We start from the raw sequence: 24,103 nt of genomic DNA on the forward strand, positions 1-24,103 counted from the left end.
GCGTTATTTTAATATAAATAAAGGCGGCGTAACACAACCGGCTAAGCGCAACTGCTAATGCTAAATGACTGTACAACATATAGCCTGCATAATATTATGTTATACAACTTCATACTTCTATACTTGATAAACGGCAACATTATTTGCCTTGAAAATGTTTTTTTTTATTAATTAAAGCTTTAATAACACACAAATACAGCGATTTTCATGATACCACACATTGTTTTTCATTTGTAATATTAGTTTATTGGTAGGGGGTATACTGTATATATGACAGCATTTAAATTATGCATTTAGGATCAAAATGCTACAGTGCTGAAATGTTATAGGTCAAAACACATGGTGAACACATTTTAAAGTACGTAAACATATTTCTCAGAAAGACAGAAATTAACAGTGTTAATGCCATCCTGCTATGCATACAGTATTTTTACATCCAGAAACATACCTTAAACATTTACTGTATTCTCAGAATGATTATGAATATGTGCAAAGGATTGTGCCCAAGGTTTAGGCAATTTCATACAGAAAGTGCAAAATGTATAGGTCAGAGAAATTAGCTACCCACTGAAATCCAGTTTGAACATCATTCTCCAAACACTGATTGACACGATCAGTAATGTTTTAATGGGCATTCACGTTATAATTAGCAGGACTAAGAGCTGTCATCAGACAAGTCATCGGTCTTCAGTGTTGGTGGTTCAGAAGGACTTGAAACATTTTCCTCCACCTGTAACAAATTCATGAACTTATATAAATAAAGCGCATGTGACAAATTATGTTTTTGCTTTGAAAACTTTTTATGTTTCTGTTTTAATCACACTTAATGCATTTAATCAGTACTAGGATATTAATTTTGTTGCATAGGCTACCTCAGATATAGGTGCTAGTTTGTTCACAGTGATTGGCTTTCCATTTTTCTTCAGCCAGTCATGACCTTTCTGATCTACTACTAGTAAAGAAAGAGTGTCTCCTCCTCTCTTCACATGCAAGATCACATCCTCCACAGACTCTTTCTCCACATTCTGTCCATTCACTTCCACCACAACATCACCCTGAAGAATTCCTGACATCTCTCCTGGGCCTCCTGCTGCAACCTAAAAATGTAAATATACAATGTCAAAAGAAAGTTTTGATATTCATATTTACATTAAATTATGTCTATTTTACTTATAGGACTGATTTTACAGACAGTGCTTAGGCTACTTTTCAGGATATTTAAGTTTTTATAAACATACTTAGAAAAACAAATACTGGTGTGCATCTTGAGACAAAACAATGGCACTAAGATATTTTAAGATCAGTCAGTGCAAGATTATATCTAAGACTTATTTTAGGACTAGGCTTAAGCCTTTTCTGTGAATCCGTGGGATCAAAGCATTATGAATAGTGTTCTATAACAGATTACAACATTAATTATTGGTTATATACAGTTTACTATGTGGCCTAGGGATGATTTTCTGTGAAGAATTCCCAACAATGAATCTGGAACATTTCTGCTCAGCCCTAACCTCAGTCAGTATCGTCTAAAGACATTCATTTGGCAGTGAATGGGCTTCATTGTACCTGGTTGATAAAAGTGCCAGGTTTCTGTTGGACGCAGCCCAAGTGGAAGCCAAAACCGGCAGAGCCCCTCTCCAGAATACAGCGTCTAACATTAGGATTGATCTGCGCATCCTCTTGAAGCTCAATAGGGGGCACTGTAGGCTTCGGCCTCACTGGGGTTTCCTTTTGCTCCTCAGGTTTACCAGATGTAACATCCACACAGAACAGCAAGGGAGAGAGACCCAACTGAGGATAAATCATTTATGACTTTTAACAGACAAATAGAAGATGAAAATTTGCTGATAAATTATACCTTTTGATTCAATTTGTCAGTTAGAGGAAGTAAAAAGGATAGGTTTTATGATTTTAGTAATTTTATTTGATACATTTTTAATACATTTAATTACATTTATCTAATTTTAATAAATAGTATCATAAGTTCAAATCATAAGGATTTTTAATCATTTTTAAACACAAAAATATTTTCATTAAGTATTTAGTTGTATACAATTTGAGTTTTCCTATAACAGACTGTCACCTATACAGGTTACCTAAACAGTTAAGTTTATCAAATAAAATAAAATGATTGGTTATTATGGAAATGAGTAAGTAACACGAATAAGTACCACGTCTGTATGCACATATCTACTGTACATATCGTGACATTAACAAATTTAGAGTTTGGAATCTGAGAATTTCTTTCTTTTTGAAGTTGCATTGAATGATAGCAGAAAATACCACATATCCATATCCTCGCACTGTATTAATATTCCCACTGATTGATCAAGTCCACAATCAGGTCTTTATTGCAGTGACTATTTTGTCTTGCCATTTGAGAAATACATTTTAAGAAGTGCCCTTAACTGAAGAGTCATCTCCATATTCACCTTAGTGTAGAAGTCTTTGCCCTGAGGTGGCATAGTCGTGAGAGTGACCTGCTGTCCGCTCTCTCTGATTTTGCTGACAACTTGATTATGACTCAGTGACTCTGTGGACTCTCCGTTCACTTCAAGAAGCATCTCACCTTCTTTAACACTTCCCAGTTCAGCAGAGCTGCCCTTATCCACCTCTCTCACCATGTGGACTTTATGAACCAAAAATAAATATAAAGTTTGCAATTCATTTTTGCGACTATACAACAGATTATGCTGAAGAATGTGTCTGCCTCTCACCACTGCGTCCCGTTCCAGTCTTCTCCTGCCTGAGCAGGAACCCGTATCCTTCTGGCCCCAGCACCAGATGCAGTCTGCGAGGCCGATATGGCATGTTCTCTGCATCAGCCATGGCTGGGAGAATAGGCATTTTCCTCCGGGCATAACTCTTCTCACTGTCACTGTCTATCACCAGCATTGTCATGTGATTGTTGCACTTCTTCACCTGGACATAGCATCGCTTGAGATGAAGGTACACCACAACACCGTAAAAGATGCTAGTTGGACACAGCAGACTGTTAATTAGTTGTAAGTGGAAAACAGTAAATGTAATTTTACTGTAAAATAATGTAAAATGCAGTAAAAGGACATTCCCAGAACTCACAACACATGATGATTATTTATTAATCTTAGTTAATGATTATTGAATTTTAGTTTTGCTTATTACCCTGATGTTGTTTTGTTGTTGTGTGTATGATCCTGTGCAAAAATCTATAAATGAGTATAAATGACTCCATGCAATGAACTCTGATTCATCAAGTGATTTTCTGTATTATCATTTGTATTTTTAATGTGGTTATTAGTACATTATAAAATAAAAAAGGAGATTTGCTATATTTTGTTGGCAAATAGATTATACAATTGTATATTGATATCACTTGATGAAGTATGTTTATTTAACGATATGCCATCTTGTAATATCTGAAGCATTGTCACAATATTCTGGCATCTACGGCTGTTGTTTTTACCATACATTTAGCATAATATTTTTTATATTTATCTAAAGCAAGTCCATGTTTACCATTCTGCTGATGGCAGAGTGTGTGAGTTCTGAGACCATGGCACCATCTATCCATATCAGCCGGTCTCCTTTCTTCACTCCTGCTCTCTCTGCAGCACCTCCTTTCACTGGGCCCACCGTGAATTTACCTTTCTCGCCTGCATCACAGACAAACCAGAACTTGCACACATTACCTCTAACCTCACTTCTTCAAAAATGACATTACAGTAAGAGCTGGTGTCGAAAACAATGTGTATATACAGTATAAGAACACTGTATATCTTACCTTCCACCGGCTGTATGTTGAGGCCCAGGCCAGGTGCATCTCTCGTGATGTGGCAGAGACGAGGAGACCTCCATCCTTCACCACGGCTAGCTTTAGCCAGCTCTCTAAGGTCACGACCCTCAGATACAGCCTGCTGATAGGCCTTTTCATCTAAGACAAGGAAGCATAAGTGTGATCCACTCACCTGAATCCTGTGTGCCACCTGGGAGCAAAAATAAACATAATAAAACGCACAGTTTTAACGCCTGACACAAGAAATAGACGTTATACATTGCACAGTAAAAAAAAACATATTGCAGTTGCATAATAAATGTCATGAACTCTCACCTCCATGTGTTCCACATTGTCAACAAACATCTCATTGACTTCGAGCAGGCGGTCCCCATCCTTGAGCCCACTTCTCTCTGCCACTCCCAGTGAATTCAGTTGTCTAATTATGTGACCCTGCTGCCCTCTTTCCACACGAAGGCGAAAGCCAAAGGTTTCTCCTTCTTCCTTCTTCAGCACACACACACGTGGCGAGGGCTTTGACACAACCTCTGTCAGCCAAGACTAGAGTTAAATGACAAACTGTACACTTTATGGTTTACTATGAATTATTTGTTACTCTGATAATATAATAATACTACCCTATAAGATAGAGATTCCCAAACATTTTTGTAAGCCAAATGCCTTTGATCTATTTACCAAGTTGGTATTTCAATAATTTAATAACATGTTTGCATGTTTGTGATTCTTTGATGTTGGTTAATGGTCACATGACATGTAAATACATTTTTATTTTTATGATGTATGTATTTGATTTCTTGCTTTTTTTGTGATTAAATGAGTTATTAGCATTTCCATCCACTCACAAACCCCCTGCAGTTCTCATACAAACCACCAGGATTTCGAGAAATCAAGATTGGCAAAACCTAGTATAGTATAAAACTTTGTGGTATGAGTAAAGCAGCTATGAGATGTAGCAGCTAACACTATTTAGAACAAAAAACACACCAACCTGTATCATCTGCAGTCACCATGGCTGGATTGTCTATTCCCTGCTTGGGATTGAAGACAAACCTCCTTAGTGAACATAAGAACAGGTTAAGGATTTAGTTTATGCCTTCTGATAAGTTCTGTACACAACAGCCAATAAGATCCAGTGCACTACCATAAACAAGTCAATAATCCCTCCACACAGGTACTTCACTGACAGTTTTTTAGATAGTACACTCAGATGAAGCCATAAGGTGAGGTGTGTCCGTCCATGTGCACGCTTATCAAAGCAGAAAGCACAAAGTCAAAAGCTACAGTCCGTGTGGATGTGAAGGGACACAAGTCATAAAAACATTACTTACTCTGTCAGCTCCATGGCGTCCCATAGCACTGCAGCTAAAGTAATAAGAGACAGAGGAACATGAAATGTTGACGATCTCACGGCGAGGCCAAACACACCTTAAAATCCTGGATAAAAACACAGATTCCTAGTTCTGAGTCAGGATCAGTCATTTTGCTTTAAAGATTACATTTATCCTCGGGATTTCACAAACAGGTCTTGACTCACAAAATGCGGCTATAGCTCATCTGCTCTGACTTCCCTTTATACTTTAGATTGGTCATCCATTGTGAGAACATGTGATGTTTGTTAGCCAAAAAGTTTAAATAGTGTTTGCCTTCGCTTGATAAGCTTTGATTAAACATCTTAGTTAAATATGCTTTGGATGTTTGCCTTGTTGGCAATACCAAGGCTGCTATTTATTGCCAATCAACTAGGGATTTTTTTATTGTTGACAATCACAGCTTTGTATTAAGGTACAGCACATGTCAAGAATGGCAAGATGAATCATGTCACCACCACATTACTTAGTTCTTAAGTCAATTTTAAAAACTAGAAAAGTAATAAATAAGTAGAACTCATACCTTAGAGACTGACTGTATTTTGTCCTCGATAAATGAACAGAGCTCATGGCCTTGAGTTCACACAAACACTCAACCATCCATGGAGTGACCATGATTTACTGTTAACCTAATAATCAAAACATTTTCCACTCAAAAATTAAAAATAAAAATTTAAATATATATTTTTAAATAATATAATATAATATAATATAATATAATATAATATAATATAATATAATATAATATAATATAAAAATTCACATACTACGCTTTTGCATAAATACTACTTAAATCATTCATTGTAAAAATGTAGGTCTGACATTATTTAACAGTGAGCATTAGTATGCAGTGTACATTTTAAAATAAAACAAATAGATGAAAAAGGCAGTGTAAAGCATAGCAGGCCTACAGTGAGGTAGAGCAAAAAAAAGGGAGCCAGCTGGTTACTTTTCTCATGTGTTCTTTGTCTTGCTCCACTTAATCGGTGCTCACAAAGAGGGGCTTTTTGTTCTTGACCCCCGGGAGTAAAACCCACACACAGTCATTCTGTCTATAACTTTCACATCAGCAGTGAACACAACAAATCTCTAACAAAACCTTACTGCATGGACCATTCACTGATGTACACAACTGCTTAAAAACAGTGATTTTTTTTTACGTAAGTAATATAAGACATAGAAGATTTGGAGTCTTATGAGGGGAAGGAAGATGGAAGGTGGGTAGGAGAAAAGACTCACCCAGAGCTGTCAATATGTCTCCTCTTTGAAGGGCACAGTGCTAACCCAACAAATGCAAATGTGCCAAGAAAAGAAAGGCTCAGCTAGGATTAAAGTTTTTTATCTTTTCTGAGAGAGTGTGATCAGGATAATTAGAAGAATAATGCATCCAATGTAATCTAACACAGGCTCAAGGACATTCTGAGACCATTCTAATACAGAGGTCCTGATGGTACTGTAATATCAATGGCAGCAGTACCAAACATTTAGATAACACTTATGATACCATAATATTCCCTTTAAAGTTTTATCTGTTCAGATTTTGATTCATAACAACACACTTTATGAAAGAAGTGTAATATTCAATTCTTCAATTTAACCAAAATTGCAATATGCATAAGAGTATTAGAAATATGTGCAGCCTGGACCACTATAGAGACAAAAAAACATTAGGTGTAGTTAATATATGAATGCATTTATTATAATCATTTGAACATGGTTTAGCACACATAACTTGCATTTCTGATGAGGCGAAAATAATAATTACGCTGCAAAACTGGGAAGCAAACTGCATTAACTCTCATTGCTGCGAAAGCCGAAACGTCTTCATATACAAAACCCAAAACAGAATCAACAAATGTCTTTTTAAATATCTCGGAAAATGAATTTGCACTTTACCTGCTTATCTTTTTTATTTTCTTATCTGAGATAGAGCCATCAAATGCTTCTTATTCGTTAAGGCATGCATTCCGCATAAAAACAAAAAGTCTTTCGCTTAAAGAGAAATGAAGGTAATTAAACGTAAGTGTGTGAAATATGATATCATCCGGGTGTCTCTCGACATCTTTCAGCTGAGACTCCACATACAGAAACCCATATCGACACATATGACATAGACAAGTAAAATGATGATTTGTACACAATAGAGATTTGACAGACGACCACTGGAAATATATAGAATATTCAAGGATTAGATAGGAAATATCACTCACTAGGCACAGAACAATACTATTGCTATTAGAAACAGGTATTACCCAACTCTCTATGCTAGATGTCTGTGTACCATTAGAAGAAAGGTTCTTGATGGTGAACATTTCCTTTCTCTAAACCTCTCCAATGACTCAAAAGGAAATAGAACATATAACACTCTTTGTCTAAGCAATATCGAATACTGGATTGTTGACTCTTGAGCAGCTAATAACTTCATTGATCTCTTGCTCTAAAGCAGCTCTTCTGAAAAAAACATCCGCAACCAAGAGTTGGCCTGGTTTTTCCCTGGGTATACCACATGGCAAAAAAAGCAAAAATGATTTTACAGCAGCAATTCTTCATTTGCAGAATGACCAAAAGATCATCTTGAAAGCTGTGTGCAATGTTTCGACGGACAGATTGTTCTAGAAAAAGAGCAATCGTACCTTACAGTACTACGTGTTAGAACTAAATGCTACTAAACGCAAACGCTTTCTGGAAGCCGTCTTCCTGTCTCAAAGCCTGCATATCACATTTTTTAAAAGAGGTCAGCTCGCCAAATGGTAACATTCTAAAACAATACAAACATGTCCTAAAATAAACCCGCTGCAGATTTTTCAGTAATTTTGGGAGCATTTTTTGGATTACAACACATGTGCAACGTAAATTCCTCAGTCACAGCATCTTGTGTTTTGATTTCAAGTTCATCGTGCATTTTCCACTCCCTTTTCAAGAATTGCATGTCATTTTTACTAATATAAAAATAAAATTAATTACAAACAAATGTCCTGAAAAGTTCCAATAAAACAACATCAACAAAAGTGCATACATGTATTTACAATCTTGCTTGAAGCATAACACATATACTTTTTCTTCGTGTATATACTCAGATTATTAGTAGTCTTCGTTATATAAGGAGACATAACACATAGCAGGACTCGAAAAGATTTCCAGAGTCAGTTGTGAAGATGTTTGCATTGCGGTATTGAATAGCCTGGCTGCTAGAAGGGAGAAGCAGAGAAGAGGAAGTGTACATATAGGTCCAAACAAGAGATTTATCCATCCAGAAAAGCGCACCACACCACTGAAAATGGTATAAAGTGTTCATCCAGCATCTCTATCCCGGTATGTGATTGTGTCACTTACAAGTAACCGCAAATGTCCTGACATCCTCAGCTGTGCAGATTAAGTGTCCAGCGAAAAGAAGCAAAAAGAAACAGTGAGTGCTATTTGGACAGTAATTAATAGATGTTCGCATTAGATGTGTCGCTTTTCAGTGGTGCTTTGTGATTAGCTGATTCACGTTTTTTGGTCACTGTAGGGAGTTTTTTTTGTACTATACAAGTTTATACAAGGTTTGATCCCTCCTGATGAAAACGAGAGAAAAAACCCCCACAAACTATTGTCTGTTTCTCTCTCAGGATACCACAGAGGCAGTTGTCAGAGAATTCAAGGTAACAGGACATATTGATGCTGACAAAATGCCAAAATGTTTCTCCAGCAAGGTATTCCAGTTCCCCATCAGAAAAAAATGATCAAGGGCACTTGCTGCAACATTCCTCAAATGGGTAGATTTAGGTTGACATTGATGCTTTGCCCAGAATTGCCTCGGGAGATCATTGAAGTCTTAATTTTCAGCAGGTCGCGGGAGATATTTTTCTCCATAAATTCAGTGTATTGTGGGAAGACAAACTTGGAATTGAAGATACGCTGGTTGGACGATTCATTCAAAACATCTAATGCACTCTCGCTCCTGCTGCTTGCAAGTCCTCAAGTGCCTCAAGCATGCAGAACACTCCTTCGAAACACATTTTGACGATGTTCTTTAGTCGGAATTAAATGCATTAACAGAGAGACAATGTGATGATCCTTCAATACGGTATAAACTCGCATGTTGGCTGTTGGCCAATCCACATGCTATCAGGAGCTGTCACGGGATTGTCATTATAAATACATCCAGTCCTGTCAATAGAGACTCATGCTTCAAAGTTCAGTCACGGGTAAAATGCATTTACACTGTTACTGCATGGAATACATTCAAAAATGAAAATTGAATAAAACAATTCTATACTTAGAGAATCAAAAATATTTTTTCAAGTAGAAAAAAAAACTAAATTGTGGTTAAATGTTGCACTGCCAAACAATGGCCCAGTGATCAATTTTCATTGGCTTCTGCGTCCATTGCAAAAAGATCATTATGTGCATTTAAAAGAGTGATGATGAGTTTTGGCTCTAGCGCTCTGACTTGACTTTGTAACGCAGAACTAGGTAAGTGGCAAGTCTCAGAATTAAGAAGAAGACCCCCAGCACAATGAAGTCCACGTAGAGCTTAGCATCCTCCACATTTAGCATCTGCAGCACCTCCTCTGGTTTCTGGAACTTGCACGCCACTCCGGGACACTCCAGCTCTGAGCGATTCATGCCATAGATGGAGAGGATCACACCCTCAAAGCCATACCTGTAGAGGGAGAGATTTTTTGTGATTAACGGATGATTGCCTGTTTATAATTGTTACTGTCATAGCTCTTGACCAACCTGACATATGACACGTAGGAGCTCCATTTAAGGTATTTGGGGATGGTGTCAAAGTTGACAAAAAAGCCAGAGAACAGAAGGACTGGGATGGCAGAGACTGGACCTACGAATGTGGCAACCTGAAATTACAATAAGACGTTAATTTGACTTAAAGCAGGGATTTCAATTTAGAGGTTTATTTTGATAATTTGATGATACTTTAGTAGTGCTTTCAAATGATTAAACGATTAATACATTATTAATAAATACATATTTATTTACATATAAACACACACAGCATATATTTTGAAATGCTGATGTGTTTACTTTTTATGGTTTTAAATATTACACAAAAAAATTGATTCAACAAGAAATATATGTGTATCGAAAAATGTACATTGCTGATAATATGAAATGAAATTCAGCATATTTTAGAATGAGTTTAGAAGGACATTACACTTTAGCCTGGAGTAAGAGAATAAAAATTTTGCTTTGCCGTCACATGAATAAAATACATAAAAAATATGAAAATAGATAACTGTTAAATTGTAACTTTAAATTGTAATATTTTTGATCAAATAAATGCAGCCTTGGTGAGCGAACTACATTTCTTAAAAATGAATTAAATAAATGAATTAAAAAAACACAGAAATTTGATTTGAACTGCTTCAGTGCTCATACCTGAAGGGAGGTGGAAGCAGCTCCAATGAGAAGCCCCAGAGACTGAGCCACTAGAGCAGTGGAGGTGGACAGGGCCATAAAGAGCAGATATCTGCCTGCCTCTGGAGGCTGCTCTGTCATCCAGTACACTATACTGCAGTACATTATCGGACAAATTACCTGGAAGAGACAGAGAAGAACTCATGTTCAGACTTTTGGATTCTACCTGGAGCACTTGGAATGTTCATGGCAACAGTTAGAACAATTCCCCCTCCTTTATTTATCATTATTTCATGTAAAGGCAGAAGCAGGTACACAGAAGTACCTGAAATGGAATGTCAGCCATGGTCTTGGCCAGGTAATATGCCTTTAGACTGTACCAATAATTAAGATGCTCCCTTATAAACACAGACATCTCCAGTGGAACTGCAAGGGAAGCACACCATTGCATGAGTGCCTAATTCAATCCGCTCCGCTGATTCTGTAAAGACCAGAACGCTCAATCAAGCCAATAAGAGCGCTTCTAATCCATTACAAAGCAAAAAGATATATTTATCATAATCACTCATATCAAATTTATTTTCCATGCTCATAAAGAATCTAGCACACACAACCAAACACACAGATCGCCTTACATGTCAGGACGGTGGGCATGAGTGCAGCAAACATGAGAAACAGCATGGAGAAGAACAGGAAGCCAGTGTTGTTGAACACTCTGTTGGCATCATTCCCAATGTTTAGGTACAGTAGTCCAATCAGCACACCGATACACAGGTGTGACATCACCCTGAGGTGGGTTAACACCTGAACACAAACATTTCTTTAGCACTTAATATACTAGGCACAGCTGATAACAAGAGAGGACAATTCTTACCATGTCCCTGCATATTGTGATGAAGGTTCTCTTGAAGAGGATGCAAAACTGTGTCAGGGTACTGGTGGCAAAAGTGTGTTTCTCAATGTAGCCTGAATCCTGTATGAATACACATATCAATAGAGGTGGGCGGGTCAGAGACTGATAAACAGATTTTGTAAGTGAGATTGCGTGTTCACCGCTCACATTATAACACTGGGAGGGACAGGATGTGGTGGCGTCGTTCTTGTCACTGGAGTTCTTCTTGCTCTCATCTGAGCACAGGCCTCCCTGAACCGCCTCGAAGAGCACAGGGTTCAGATCACCGTACTCTCCTGAGGCCACCTCGATTACTGCCAGCAGAAAGACAGCTGAACTCATACACATGCTGAGTGACTGAGTAGTATTCTGAAATATCATTACAATGTAAAAGAACAGCTGAAATACAGCTGATAAAAATATAATAAATATAAAATAAATAAAAATAATAAAAATATGTAATATGAAGAATATATAATGTGAAATTAGGTAAATAATATATATATATATATATATATATATATATATGTGTGTGTGTGTGTGTGTGTGTGAGTCTTCACTCTCATTTTTGATCAGTTAACTGTATTTGCTAAAAATAAAAAGTATAAATTTTTTAAAAACTTTACTGACTGCAGACGTTTAAACAATACTGTATATTTTTTAATCTATTATTCCACATTTATATTATTATATGATATGATATGATATGATATTATATATAATTTGCTTTTCCAAAGAACCTTTTAGTAAACAGTTCTGAAAAGATTTTTCTCAGTGAATTAAGTAACGTACTTAAAAACATTTTTCCAGTGTAAAGAACCTTATATATATATATATATATATATATATATATATATATATATATATATATATATATATATATATATATAAAAGAAGCAGGAAAACAATCTAATATAGAATCCACAAACTGCTACTTTAGTGCTATATAACATTCAAATAAAAATAGAGAGCATACATAAAGATCTATTTCTAGCTGCATATCAATTTCTATCTTTCACTTTCTTGCTTACACACACATACACAGTAGACCTACTAAAGTCTGCAGGATTGTGGTACGTAGGGCAGTGGAGTCCAAGGTTTTTCAGGTAGGGGATAAGGTACGGTACTGTTCCCTTATATATACACTGACCTTGACTCAGGATATAAAGCTGCAAAGAAGAACAGAGCATTAAACAAGAACATAAAGACATTAACATCCTCACACACTTAATATCATTAATGTCCTTCAACCCAAAAACACATTTTCACAGTACAATATAATTTTAGAATACAGCAATTACCTTGTCAAACATTTCAAACAGCTTAGCACTGGGCTGGTGGATGGTACAGATGATGGTTCTACCTCCTTGAGCCAGAGATTTCATCAAGGACACCACCTGGAAACAGGACGCGCTGTCTAGACCACTAATGCACAGAAATAAACACACATGCACGTTTATGGACATTAAATGGAAATGTTAAGGAGAAAATTACTGCATAGAATTTTTAAAGGATTATGGGAATAAGAATAAAGGCTGCATGTAATGGGGTACCTGGTGGGTTCATCAAAAAACATGACAGGCGGGTTATTGACCAGCTCCTGAGCAATGGCCAGCCGTTTACACTGGCCACCCGACAGAGAAATGGTGCGAGTGTGAGCGCACTCCTGCAGTCCTAATGCTGTGAGGATCTCATTCACCTGTTACACATTATGTCATTATTTGTCTAAAGAAATGCATAAAAACTAAATCACCATATAACCACAGTTTTTATCATTTCCTAACAGAATACATATGCGACCGTGGACCACAAAACGTACTCACTTTCAAATGAAAATTTCTTGATAATTTACTCACACCCATGTCATCCAAGATGTTTATGTATTTATTTCTTTGGTTGAAAAGAAATTATAGTTTTTGATGAAAACATTCCAGGATTCTATACAGTGGACTTTAATGGACTCCAAACGGCTGAAAATTAAAAAAACGGTTTAAAATTACAGTTTCAGTGCAGCTTCAAAGGGCTGTAAATGATACCAGATGATGAATAAGTGTCTTATCTATGGAAACAAATGGTCATTTTATTAAAAATAAATAAATAAAAATGTATATGCTTTATAAACCCAAATGGTCGCTCGCATTTGTGTTTATAAAGCATATGCAGTTTTATTATTTATTTTTAAATGAACGATCATTCCACTAGATAAAACCTTTAATTATAATCTGATATCGTTTATAGCCCTCTGCACGGAAACTGTAATTTTAAACTTCAACCATTTGAAGTCCATTGAAGTGCACTATATGATTTAAATCCTGCAATGGTTTCATCAAAAACCTTCATTCCTTTTTGACTGAAGAAAGTTGACATAAACATCCTGGATAACATTGTTTTGAGTAAATTATCAGGAAATCTTTGTTTGAAATTGAACTAATCCTGTCGCTGGGGAATATTTATAGCAATAGGAATATTTATAGCAAAAATACATTGTATGCATCAATATAGTTTTTTCTTTCATGCCAAAAATCATTAAGGCATTAAGTAAAGATCATATTCCATTATTTTGTAAATTTCCTACCATAAATATATCAAAACTTGATTAGTATTTACCATTTTAGAAAGTATCGCAGCGCATACACACTTTCCTCTAGTAGACGTAAACAAAATTACAGTTATGCATGTGTATCCATTTTGGGGTGAACTAACCCTTTCAATGTGATTTTCTCAGTATTTAGATTTTTTTTTTTTTTTTTGCACCATCAGATTCCAGATTTTCAAGTTGTATCTCAACCAAATATGATGTATAAATCTGAATTTCAAATAATTTTGTGGTTCAGGGTCACATATTCTCTGCACATACAGTAATGTTGCTTACCAGTTCTTTTTTCACTTCCATGGTTTCATTAAGTTTAAGGTTAGCTGAAACCTAAACCAAAAATAAACATTACAGTAAACAAGGGGAAATGTACAATCAACTGGTAATTTCATAAAAAATATCATCCAAGGGAATTGGGTTGTGATAGAGTTGTGATGAGTGTCCATAACATATACATTGAGAAAAGAAGCTTAGTGATTATTTTTTAAATGCTTGTCCACAAATGGCAGTGACTGACCAATCAGAATCAATTATTCTAGAGCGCCACCTACTGATCATATGCTATAAAACGTCTTGAGTTAACACACGCAGACACGCACCATCATTGCCTCTCGTGTTGTTAGATGTGGCAGTAGCATGTCATCTTGCATGATATAACATGACATTTTTCTGAAGGTGCGGAGGTCACGGGGTCTCCCGTTTACGAGGATCTGACCTTTCATGCCTGTCTCTCTGCACAAAGAAGGGAAACGGGACAGGTAACTTGATGAGTGTAAAATGAAAGGCTAGAAAGCGATAAACATGAACCAAATTCTGGAACATAATTCCTTCTGTTTGCATACATGCACGCTTACCTGTAGCCAGCAAGAATGTTCATTAGAGTGGATTTGCCGGCCCCCGAGGGTCCCATGATTCCAATGAGCTCCCGACTGCAGAATTTTCCAGAAAGACACTTCAGAAGGGCCTTAAATCCTGCACACAGCATTTTGGGAGCATTCTGTTTATTAGAGTTAGAGCTACCAGCTGCCAAATTAAATGCATGACAGAGTTAGCTGGCATCAAACTCAGATAGGCTTGAAAAAACACAGCAGCACAACAAAATACATGTAGTAATACAATAACCTGTGAGTTATCTGATGGAATTACAATGACATACTGTGTACCTAAGGCACTCTGATTATGCAGTCTAGAAAAATATTAACCCTCAAGTAATGTCCAATAAAATTATGTAAACAATTACAAGTAAAAAAATCATTCAACTGTTCTAATTATAACTTTTTCATGGGAAAACAAATGACATTGATTCATTTCATTTTTAATACATTATGTTTTATGAACAACGCAATAACATACATCATAAATCAGATGAACATCAATGAACAGAGTTTATATTGTGTAATACAATACAATACAGGAAATTAACTAAAATTGTTGATGTAGGTACCAAAAGAATAAAATGGTTGAAATTGCCTGTAGCTTGATGGATAGAGATTCTTTCATGTATTTTTCTTTTCAAAAAAATAAGTTTACATCAAGTTTTACATTACATTTAAATGTTATTTCTTTTTGTTCTAGCTGAATCTAGCTAATTCTTTTTCAACTTTACTTCAGTTCAGTCAAATATTGTTCAATGAATATTTTTTCCCCACAAAAAATACACTGTTTGATATTAAACAGGAGCCATTACAGTAGTGTCCAGACTCCCAGATGCCCTTGGAGTTTATGTTATACGTGTTGTTTTCCAGTCTATCTGTCTCTTTATATTTCAGTCACAGCCTTGAGTCATTAGTGAAGTGCTCTTATTGCTCTCTCTCTCTCTCTTCCTCCTTACGTTTCTCTGTCCTTTTTATGTTTGCATCATGGAAGAATTGATGCAAGATGACTGACAGAATTGAGAAAAAGAAAATGAAAGAGAGTGACAGGGGCAACACCCCCCCTTCGCCCTATAATTTCCTGTATGCTTCTCTGCATATCAATGATCTGTGGCATGCATAAGTATTAAATGCTGATAACTCATCCCCAAATGATACGCCCTGCATCCTGTAACTAATAATTCATCTTTAGATTTTGCTACATGCTGACGATGTGTAACCTGAGCATCAACCTACTCACGCATTCATCCATTTCTCCGTCTATGGCATAAGTTAAAAACAAAGCAGCACTGCGGGAGATCTCTTACATAGGCCTGCGCTATAGTATGAGCTGAACTGGGATCAGTCTGAGAACGCTCTTGGAAAGCTTGAGCACATTTAGTCAATAGATGCATCCATTCCTTATGTGCTTATATGCTGATAAGGAATAAAATAGCCGTCCATGCTTGCTTGCTTTAGAAATGTACAGATTTAGTATTAGGAGGGTTCCTGAAAGTAATAGTAAATAGTAAAAGTTAGTACAATCTAAATAATTTTACACTCAATTATAATTTTAAAGTCAAATTTCTCACTAATTAAAAAAGGTTTTCTAACACTTTAGTATAGGGACCACTTCTCACTCTTAACCAGTTGCATATTAGCAAGTTAACATTTTGGCTTTATTATTTTGCATGACCATATTCTACATCCATAAAATCCTACCACACACGTGAACTTAAAAACTGCATTACTAATTATTAATAAGGAGTTTATTAAGGCAAAAGATTTAGTTAATGGTTTGTTAATAGCAAGAATTGGAACTTAAAATAAATTTAAGAAAGAAATGTTATACAATTAAATTTTAATATTTAAATATACAGTTCTACATATAGCAGGTTGCTATGGAGCCCCACACATGATATGCAGAAAAAAAACATATTGTTGTAAGGTTGTACATGTCCCAGTGTAACTATTACTTTAACTGATTAACCATGACAAATGCTCAGCGCACTTCTAATTACTTTATGAATAATTTGCAGTGATGCTGTGAAAAATGTAGCATTGATGTACAAACTGCAGGCTGTGCTAATAACTCAAACACTGAATCAACTGAACAGTAATAGAATTCACTTTTATAACTTACACCAAAAGTGCAAAATCACATATTCTGCGTCAGAACAAACAAATAAAAAGTCTGAAGGTGGTATATATGCGTAAAATAGATGCGTTGATCTCGAACTGAATAAAATATCTGGTGCGCTACAAGAGTGTCTTTGGGTTAATTAGCTGCTATTAAAGTACAGGGACAGTCTCTCTAGAGATCTGTGAGATCCGTGTTCAAAAGCTTAATAGTCACAGAGCAGATTGTTAGCAGCCCTGTGCATTACCCGTAACTCTAACTTTACCACTGAGCGTTTTGCATATGCACTGGTATTGCATAACATCTGTGCAAGCCATGTATTCTGCTTCCCAAAGGTTCAGAACAAGGCAACCATCCAAAAATGCAGAATGTTTATGACTCAACACGTTCCAAAAGCAGTGAGAGAGGAGGAACAGAACAAGGGATAAGAAATTGCGGGAGAATAGAGCACATAAAATGTGACAGGTGAACAGGCATCCAGAGGGAGAGACAAAGTGGAGCGAGAGGGGCCAAAGGTAATACAGAAAAGCAAAAACAACAGAGACGGATCAATAAAGATGAGAGGCTGGGAGAGAAAACAGACCGAAGAGGCAGTATGACATCTAAGGAGGAGGGTTAAATGGCAGGAAAGCCACACGCAGCATGTATTCATCCATCAAAAACAAAACCATCAGCCTAAACATCACTATTAATCTATCTGCTCTGTCTGTACTCACATACATTATCATGCAGAGCTTAGAGCAGTACTTAGAGAGGAACAATACGTCCTTCACAATGAAATCTCCCACATGCCTACATAGTCTGCAGAGCAATGAAACTGAGAGGAAAACAACTTGGTAAATCCGGATCTCTGAGTAAATCTAGCAAATACAATTCAGTTCGTATAAAAATCTATGCCGGTTCAGGCTGGTTTATACTGGTCTGAGGCTGAAATCTATAACTGCTAATACATAAATTGCACACGAAAGAGCTTGTTTCCCAACAGATGGAACAACAGAGGGACTGAATAATGAAGTATGAGGTAATAATGAAAGAACGGCATACTAATATAGGAGATGTTTACGATTATATGAGTCTCAGGAGCGGCCTGCTATCAGTGTCAGAGATCACCGCCGCATGATTCACCTTCTTTCATTTAGTAAGGGCGCATGTGTGCACCTGCGCGATTTTATCATACATCTGTCTTGTGTGTGCGCTTGGTTTGTGCCGCGCATGTGTGGGTGGAGCTCAGCATGCTGGAGGACATGAAGCTATAGGAACTGCTGTGCGTGCAAGAGCTATCATTCACCAGAGTTAACACAGCACTGCACCAGCTTCTCCATACTGCTTGCTAGATAAAATACATGGAAAGACAAGGCGCAGACGTTATGAGATTTCTCTGGCATGTACTGGAGTTCCTTGAGCTTATAAAATAGATAGTAATATAAATACATATACATATATATATATATATATATATATATATATATATATATATATATATATATATATATATATATATATATATATATATATATAGCCTAAAGGAAATTCTACAGAGAAACAATGAGAGATAATACTGTTAGAATATAACATAAAATAAATAATTTCCATGTGCCAATTTCCAGACCATTGAGCACTTCGGCACAAAATCTCCTGCAATAAATTGCTCCTCAGCTGGTCTTTAGCTATGTTAAAATACTGCATAGCTCTCCATGTAGCTTCCCAAGGTGTGCCAACTAAGCATATGTATAACATTAATGGATATACTACTGCTGATATCCAGTTCTCTCTCTTATCTTATCTCATGTGATACGCAGAATAAACCAGAATAAATCAGGTCCCATAAGGCCATCAAAAGCCAGCTGCAGAGCAAAAACACCATGTAGAATGAATCACTGGAACCATAGGGGGGAAAATGGGCGGCGTAGAGGAAGAGTGATCCTTATCAATAAAGTGTGTGTTAGCATACGCGTGCGTGCTGATTTCATCCTGGGCAGGTTTAGCTAGGCTAGGCAGCAGACAGATGAGCAGCATGCCGTCTGGGGAAGTGAATTATTTACTATATCTTAAGTCTGCTGAGAACAGCACTCTACAGTCCAGGACACAGGATGGTGTGTGTGAGGGCTAATAGTATTACGCCCGCGTGTACATTTGTGTACATGTGTGTTTGTGTGTCGTGAGTTCGGAGTGAGAAAAAAAATACATATAGCTATCTGTTTAATATTACAAAATAATCCCCAGCAGGGTCATTATGACACTGAAGCGCCAACTCACCAAGCAAAAAAAAAAAAGAGGGTATAAAATATTAATCTGAGTTAAAATGATTTTATAACCTTACCTGTAAATTATATAAAAGCTTCCTCTGGAAAACTGTTGTCCATTACAATCCACAAACTAGGAACTAGCAACTAGATGAACAGTGTATCAATTTTACAAAAAAATACAGGAAGGATATTATTAAAATATTCCATGTGACATCAGTGGTTGAAAAAAGTCATTATTTTTATTATTATTATTATTTTTCTTTCATTATTATTTTAGTTTTGTGTATATTATCACATCATCTTAACATTTGATTGAACCACTTATTTTGGTTTAACAATGTTCTTACTATTCTTCTGGGTCATAAACGTTTCAGTTGCATTCCTGTCTGTGAAAGGGTCAGAAAACTCACAGGTTTAATCAAAAATATCTTATTTTGCTTTACATATTTGGAATGGCATGAGGATGAGTATGGCTGAAAATGGCACAAGTATAGCATTTGTATGAAACAAGAGAGTAAAATTCTGCGGTGTGAAAGTATAGCATGGTTTTAATACTCAGGTGAACTGGCATCGCAATGGACAACAGTGATAGGACACCTGAGAACAGCGATCAACCAATCAGATTTGAGTATCCCAGAGAGCTTTGTAATATATTTAAATCAACATTATCTTGATTTCTGACATTATAAAGATTTAGCAACATCATTAGTTCCTGTTTTTGTATCATATCTGGAAAGGTCAGGAAGTGACAAATACAGTAAATCATTGGATCACTTTTATACTTTTCATAGGCAGCAAAAGGAAGAAAAAAAATTCAATGTATTGATTTCTGACACACTAGAAATCTCACAAGTAACTAAACCACAAACACAAAAATGGTATAAATTCTATAATCACTTGCTTTCACTTATGCTTCCGAGTTTAAGCTCCACTTCACTGTAATCATCACATTAGCTACAAAAAAGAATTCCTGTTTTACCTCGCCTCCTCCAACAGGGGCCCTCACGGATGGTGTAGGAGAGCTCTGTAAACTCTAAGTCCACCGCTGAACGCCGAGGCAGGTGAGAAAACCTCTGTGCCTCTGTGATATGGTTCTCCACCTTCTTCAGGTGGGTCAGCATGGCAGCATCCGTAGGGGCTCCTCCAGCACGCTTGGTCTCCTCCATGGGAATGGAAACAGATCCCGGTTCTAAGGACTTTGCAGCCATACCAAGAGCCTGAAAAAGTTATAGGAAGCAATGGAAGAAAATGAGAATGTAATCAGAATGTGTAATAATGGAAGATTTGCACAGAAGCAAAACTACTATCTGCAATCAAATCTACCAAAAAGGCAATCTGTTCACACATACACTTGCAGGGGAGAATATATCTTCGATGAGCGACGTGTAATTTCACGAGTCTGTGATACATATGTGTTGCTGAACTGAGGCTCAAAGAAAAGCAGGAACAGAAAGGAAACACAATTATTTTGCCTCTTAAATGGAAACCCAAACGAATCAATGAGGTTATCGTTCTCTATGAACATTGGCTCATTCTCATCACATTCTGTTTTAATGAAGTGTTGACTGGCATTGGGACACTAACTATATCTACCTATACACTATACACCCAGACCATCTAGAAAGATGTTATTTTGAGCATAAAATCAGTGACAGAGAAAGCATCTGCTCAGACATCGGAGTTATCCACTTGGAGACAGTTTCGGTTAGGAGAGTAATTACCCTTGAAGCCTATGGAATTTGATGCCAGCGTTTGAAGCTTTGATGGAAACCTTTTTTCGCTTTTGCGAGGGAAGCTCTCAACAAAGAAGCTGACAAGAGCACAGCTGACCACTGGGTCGAGCATCTCTTTATTTCCTATAGTAGAAATGCTGTTATTTCAGTAGAAATGCAGAGCTTTGCTGAGTACAGTATGTACTATTTTTAATTTAGATAATCTAATATTCTTTTTATAGAATTCCTTTTTTTATAAGATGCTTCAATTTTGATTTAGTCGGATTTGCACATTTTCCTGCTGGATGTGGGAAGACAGAGGTTGTAATTCCAGAAATGTTGTGAGGAGTAAGGATCCGATTACAGCCTGACAACAGTATAGCGCTGATTCACATGAACTTTCTAAATGACATGGAATATGAAAATGCCACACACAAACAGAGAAACTGTTATTTTAACAGTCTAAAGAAACTTTTTCTTCTATAAAGAACTTTTTTGTGCAATGGAAAGGTTCTATATAGATTTTTAAGGTTCTTCGTGGAAGCGAAGACACCAATAAAGAATCTTTTTTTTTTTTTTTTTAAGAGTGCAACAGTAACTTAATTAGCCCACAGTGGACAATAATTGTATTATATAGAATGAGGTACACAAATATGTTTCTGCAAGAAAATCAGTATTTCATTGAAAATCATCACTAAGCTTCAACAACACTGACGCTGGAAAACGTTGCACTGAGCTACAGAGGTACTAACAGTACTGACAAGCAATGCGAATGTGGGATCCATATGAGTTATTGTATTTCACGTCAATGAGAATGCACTTAGGCTGCAGAAGCTTCTAAACCAGTTCCGGGTGCTGAGCTTGATAGAACCCTGCCTCTCTAAAGAAGCAATGTTTTCACTGTTGCCAGCTAGCAATTTATACTGTTAAAGTGCTTGTATGTCAATATGGTATATTCCATTAAGAAGTGCTCCGTTTATTGTCCATTATGATTCAAGTCACAACAGCGGACCTAAAATTTTCATGGAACAAAACTATAAATTCACTCAATCCATCATTCTGGGAGAACATTGTGATTGATGGACCTGCACTTAATCCTCAATGGCCCCATTTATATCGAAGTGATTCATCTTCAAGAGACCTGTCTGGAAAACTGTATTTTAAAATTTTAAGCTAAACTGCTGGTCATAACCGTTTTAAGATGGTCTCCTAGTTTGGCCAAATTTCCCAAAACACCTCTTAAAAGAGGGCAACGGTATGACCAGTGTGGGAGATTTCAATAAAATGATTGCAGAAATCGAGTGAAAATATTACTGATTAGGTCATCTACAGCTCTACTGGCCACAGTTAATAAAAACACTGTCTGTTCTTTTCTAATCAGTCAAAGAAAGGCTTTTTGAGAAGCGGATTTCAATCATAGTTCTGAAATACCTCAAAGAGACACATTTTTAATGTCTCCTTTATCTGACACACCCAATTTAGGTATCAGATCCTCTGCTAATGAGCTGATGATATCAACCAGCTGTGTTAAATGAGAAAAATATACTAAATGTGCAGATGGGAACCAGTCATGAAACCGTTTAAAACCCAGTCTGCCTGTTCTACGATCTATCAGAGAAAGGTCATTGCATCCCTTCACTTACTCCACTTCCCAGCACACATATTAGACCGAATACACAATGAGCAATTATGAGGCAACAGCATGATTAAAGAAATGTATAGAAGACTCGAGTTTAAAATGTAACCTTTAACATTCATTACACTTGAGCTCTGCTTTTTTTTTTTAATGTACATCTGAGTCAGAGTTTAGAACAACATGCATCACATGCCCTGTCAATGACATCACACGCATGCAAACCACAGGCTAGTGTGTTTATACTGGATACTGGTCTATATGTGTTGCTGCACCCAGGCACAGAATAGCATGATACTTACTTTTTTTGACGCGTTGAGTCTCTCGAGTTGAATCTCTCTCGTTTTTTTTTTTTTTTATAAAAATGTCCAATTCATTCCTTTGAGCCCGAGAGCATTATATATACACACACACAGGCTTCAGCAACAGGAGCGGCCCCGCACTATAGTCCAGCTGAGAAAAAAGGTGCTCCGTTATACGCCCGATCCCGCTCACCGGCGACGGAGAGGATGCTCTTCTCCTTCAGAAAGCCGCTAGACGTCACATTCATAGCGCTCCTCGAAAACACACCGCGACGATTCCTATCCAGAAACAAACATAACAGTTATGCATAATTAAAAAAGACGCAGCATCCGTGTTGAACCAGGAGTTTCGTTTCGGACGGCTGACGAAAGGGCAAACCGCGAGTCGATCATTGCGCATTCACCCAGTATGCGTGTGGAGCTCTGTGGAGAGGAGTCGCGCTCATCCTGCCCGGTCCTCCGGATGCTGCACCGCAGTGTGATATAGCGCGCAGTGGACAGAGGAGCCCTGGCACGCCCGGCCGTCTGTGGCACTGGGCGTAACTGCTCTCGTCCGAAAAAAGCCCGTGTTACTCACTGGAGGACGCTTAAAGTAGCAGTGATGTATTTGACGGCATGATGCTTTGCTGTTGTGCTTGGAGGTTGCATTAAAAAACTAACATAAAAAATAACAAGATTCTACGGCGTACATTGGTTTGGGGTAAATTTATGGTTAATTCTGGCCGCTGCGCTTGCTCCTGAAATCTCCATGGTCAACAAATAAGAAAAGCAGATCAAAGGCTACCACAAACACACAAGAAAATACAAAAAAAATGACCATGAAACACTCAGAAGTGCACAACTGGCAGAAAAAAGGGCTATATATATATATATATATATATATATATATATATATATATATATATATATAAAACCTATAAATAGGCGTATAAACATTGGCATTAGGCAATAAAATGATTCATAAATTCAATTAGCCTACTGATTAATATTAATAAGTTTTAACTTTTTTGGGGGGGCTATACCAATGATTTAAATGAACTTAACTTCTGATTATATTTACAGGTCTTTTTGTTTAACTGTTCGCTATTTTACAGTCAGCTTCGAATATCATAGTCTTAATTAACTAAAGGCTGTTTGGTTTTTATACGGTAGACCAGTCTAACTTACTGTTACCAACACTGATTAATTTAATTAGGCTACTGCTTTTTTTGCAGCGCGGAAAAGACAGACT

At 36.9% G+C, this 24,103-nt stretch overlaps 2 protein-coding genes across 4 annotated transcripts; both read right to left on the minus strand.

The window, feature by feature from the left end:
• Positions 1–223: 223 nt before the first annotated feature.
• pdzd3b (PDZ domain containing 3b) lies at positions 224–5,314 on the minus strand. Of its 2 annotated transcripts, none has more exons than XM_043238300.1 (10): positions 5,104–5,314; positions 4,764–4,828; positions 4,091–4,302; positions 3,764–3,965; positions 3,499–3,635; positions 2,718–2,922; positions 2,433–2,629; positions 1,567–1,791; positions 873–1,097; positions 224–730 (listed from the first exon to the last, which is right to left on the minus strand). In XM_043238300.1, exons 1-10 carry the CDS (start codon positions 5,115–5,117, stop codon positions 656–658), a joined length of 1,557 nt encoding a protein of 518 aa, XP_043094235.1. In that variant the 5' UTR covers positions 5,118–5,314; the 3' UTR covers positions 224–655. The 2 variants fall into 2 exon arrangements, with proteins under 2 accessions (XP_043094235.1, XP_043094236.1); XM_043238301.1 differs by having other exon boundaries at positions 4,091–4,315; positions 5,104–5,311.
• A 1,500-nt stretch (positions 5,315–6,814) lies between these two features.
• abcg4a (ATP-binding cassette, sub-family G (WHITE), member 4a) lies at positions 6,815–23,487 on the minus strand. 2 transcript variants are annotated; one of them, XM_043238149.1, is made up of 16 exons: positions 22,873–23,487; positions 21,337–21,339; positions 20,205–20,442; positions 14,843–14,960; positions 14,588–14,720; positions 14,268–14,318; positions 12,949–13,094; positions 12,697–12,820; positions 12,450–12,564; positions 11,564–11,709; positions 11,378–11,476; positions 11,139–11,307; positions 10,829–10,929; positions 10,525–10,683; positions 9,865–9,983; positions 6,815–9,787 (listed from the first exon to the last, which is right to left on the minus strand). In XM_043238149.1, the coding sequence occupies exons 3-16, from the start codon at positions 20,431–20,433 to the stop codon at positions 9,562–9,564; spliced, it is 1,935 nt and encodes a 644-aa protein (XP_043094084.1). In that variant the 5' UTR covers positions 20,434–20,442; positions 21,337–21,339; positions 22,873–23,487; the 3' UTR covers positions 6,815–9,561. The 2 variants fall into 2 exon arrangements, with proteins under 2 accessions (XP_043094084.1, XP_043094085.1); XM_043238150.1 differs by lacking the exon at positions 21,337–21,339.
• Positions 23,488–24,103: the final 616 nt, after the last annotated feature.

This window comes from Puntigrus tetrazona, chromosome 5 (genome assembly GCF_018831695.1).
Source record: "Puntigrus tetrazona isolate hp1 chromosome 5, ASM1883169v1, whole genome shotgun sequence".
Classification (NCBI taxonomy): domain Eukaryota; kingdom Metazoa; phylum Chordata; class Actinopteri; order Cypriniformes; family Cyprinidae; genus Puntigrus; species Puntigrus tetrazona.

What these genes read in the sequence shown, in the direction of transcription:
- abcg4a (XM_043238150.1), bottom strand. Translation starts at nt 20,433, where the DNA reads ATGGCTGCAAAGTCCTTAGAACCGGGATCTGTTTCCATTCCCATGGAG. An exon ending in CAACACGAGAGGCAATGATG is followed by an intron (nt 14,319 to 14,587) that starts GTGCGTGTCTGC and finishes TTTTTGGTTTAG; the next exon opens with GTTTCAGCTAACCTTAAACT. An exon ending in GTCCCTCCCAGTGTTATAAT is followed by an intron (nt 11,477 to 11,563) that starts GTGAGCGGTGAA and finishes GTATTCATACAG; the next exon opens with GATTCAGGCTACATTGAGAA.
- pdzd3b (XM_043238300.1), bottom strand. An exon ending in ACTCTGCCATCAGCAGAATG is followed by an intron (nt 2,923 to 3,498) that starts GTAAACATGGAC and finishes TGCTATGTCCAG; the next exon opens with GTGAAGAAGTGCAACAATCA. An exon ending in AACTAGCACCTATATCTGAG is followed by an intron (nt 731 to 872) that starts GTAGCCTATGCA and finishes AATTTGTTACAG; the next exon opens with GTGGAGGAAAATGTTTCAAG.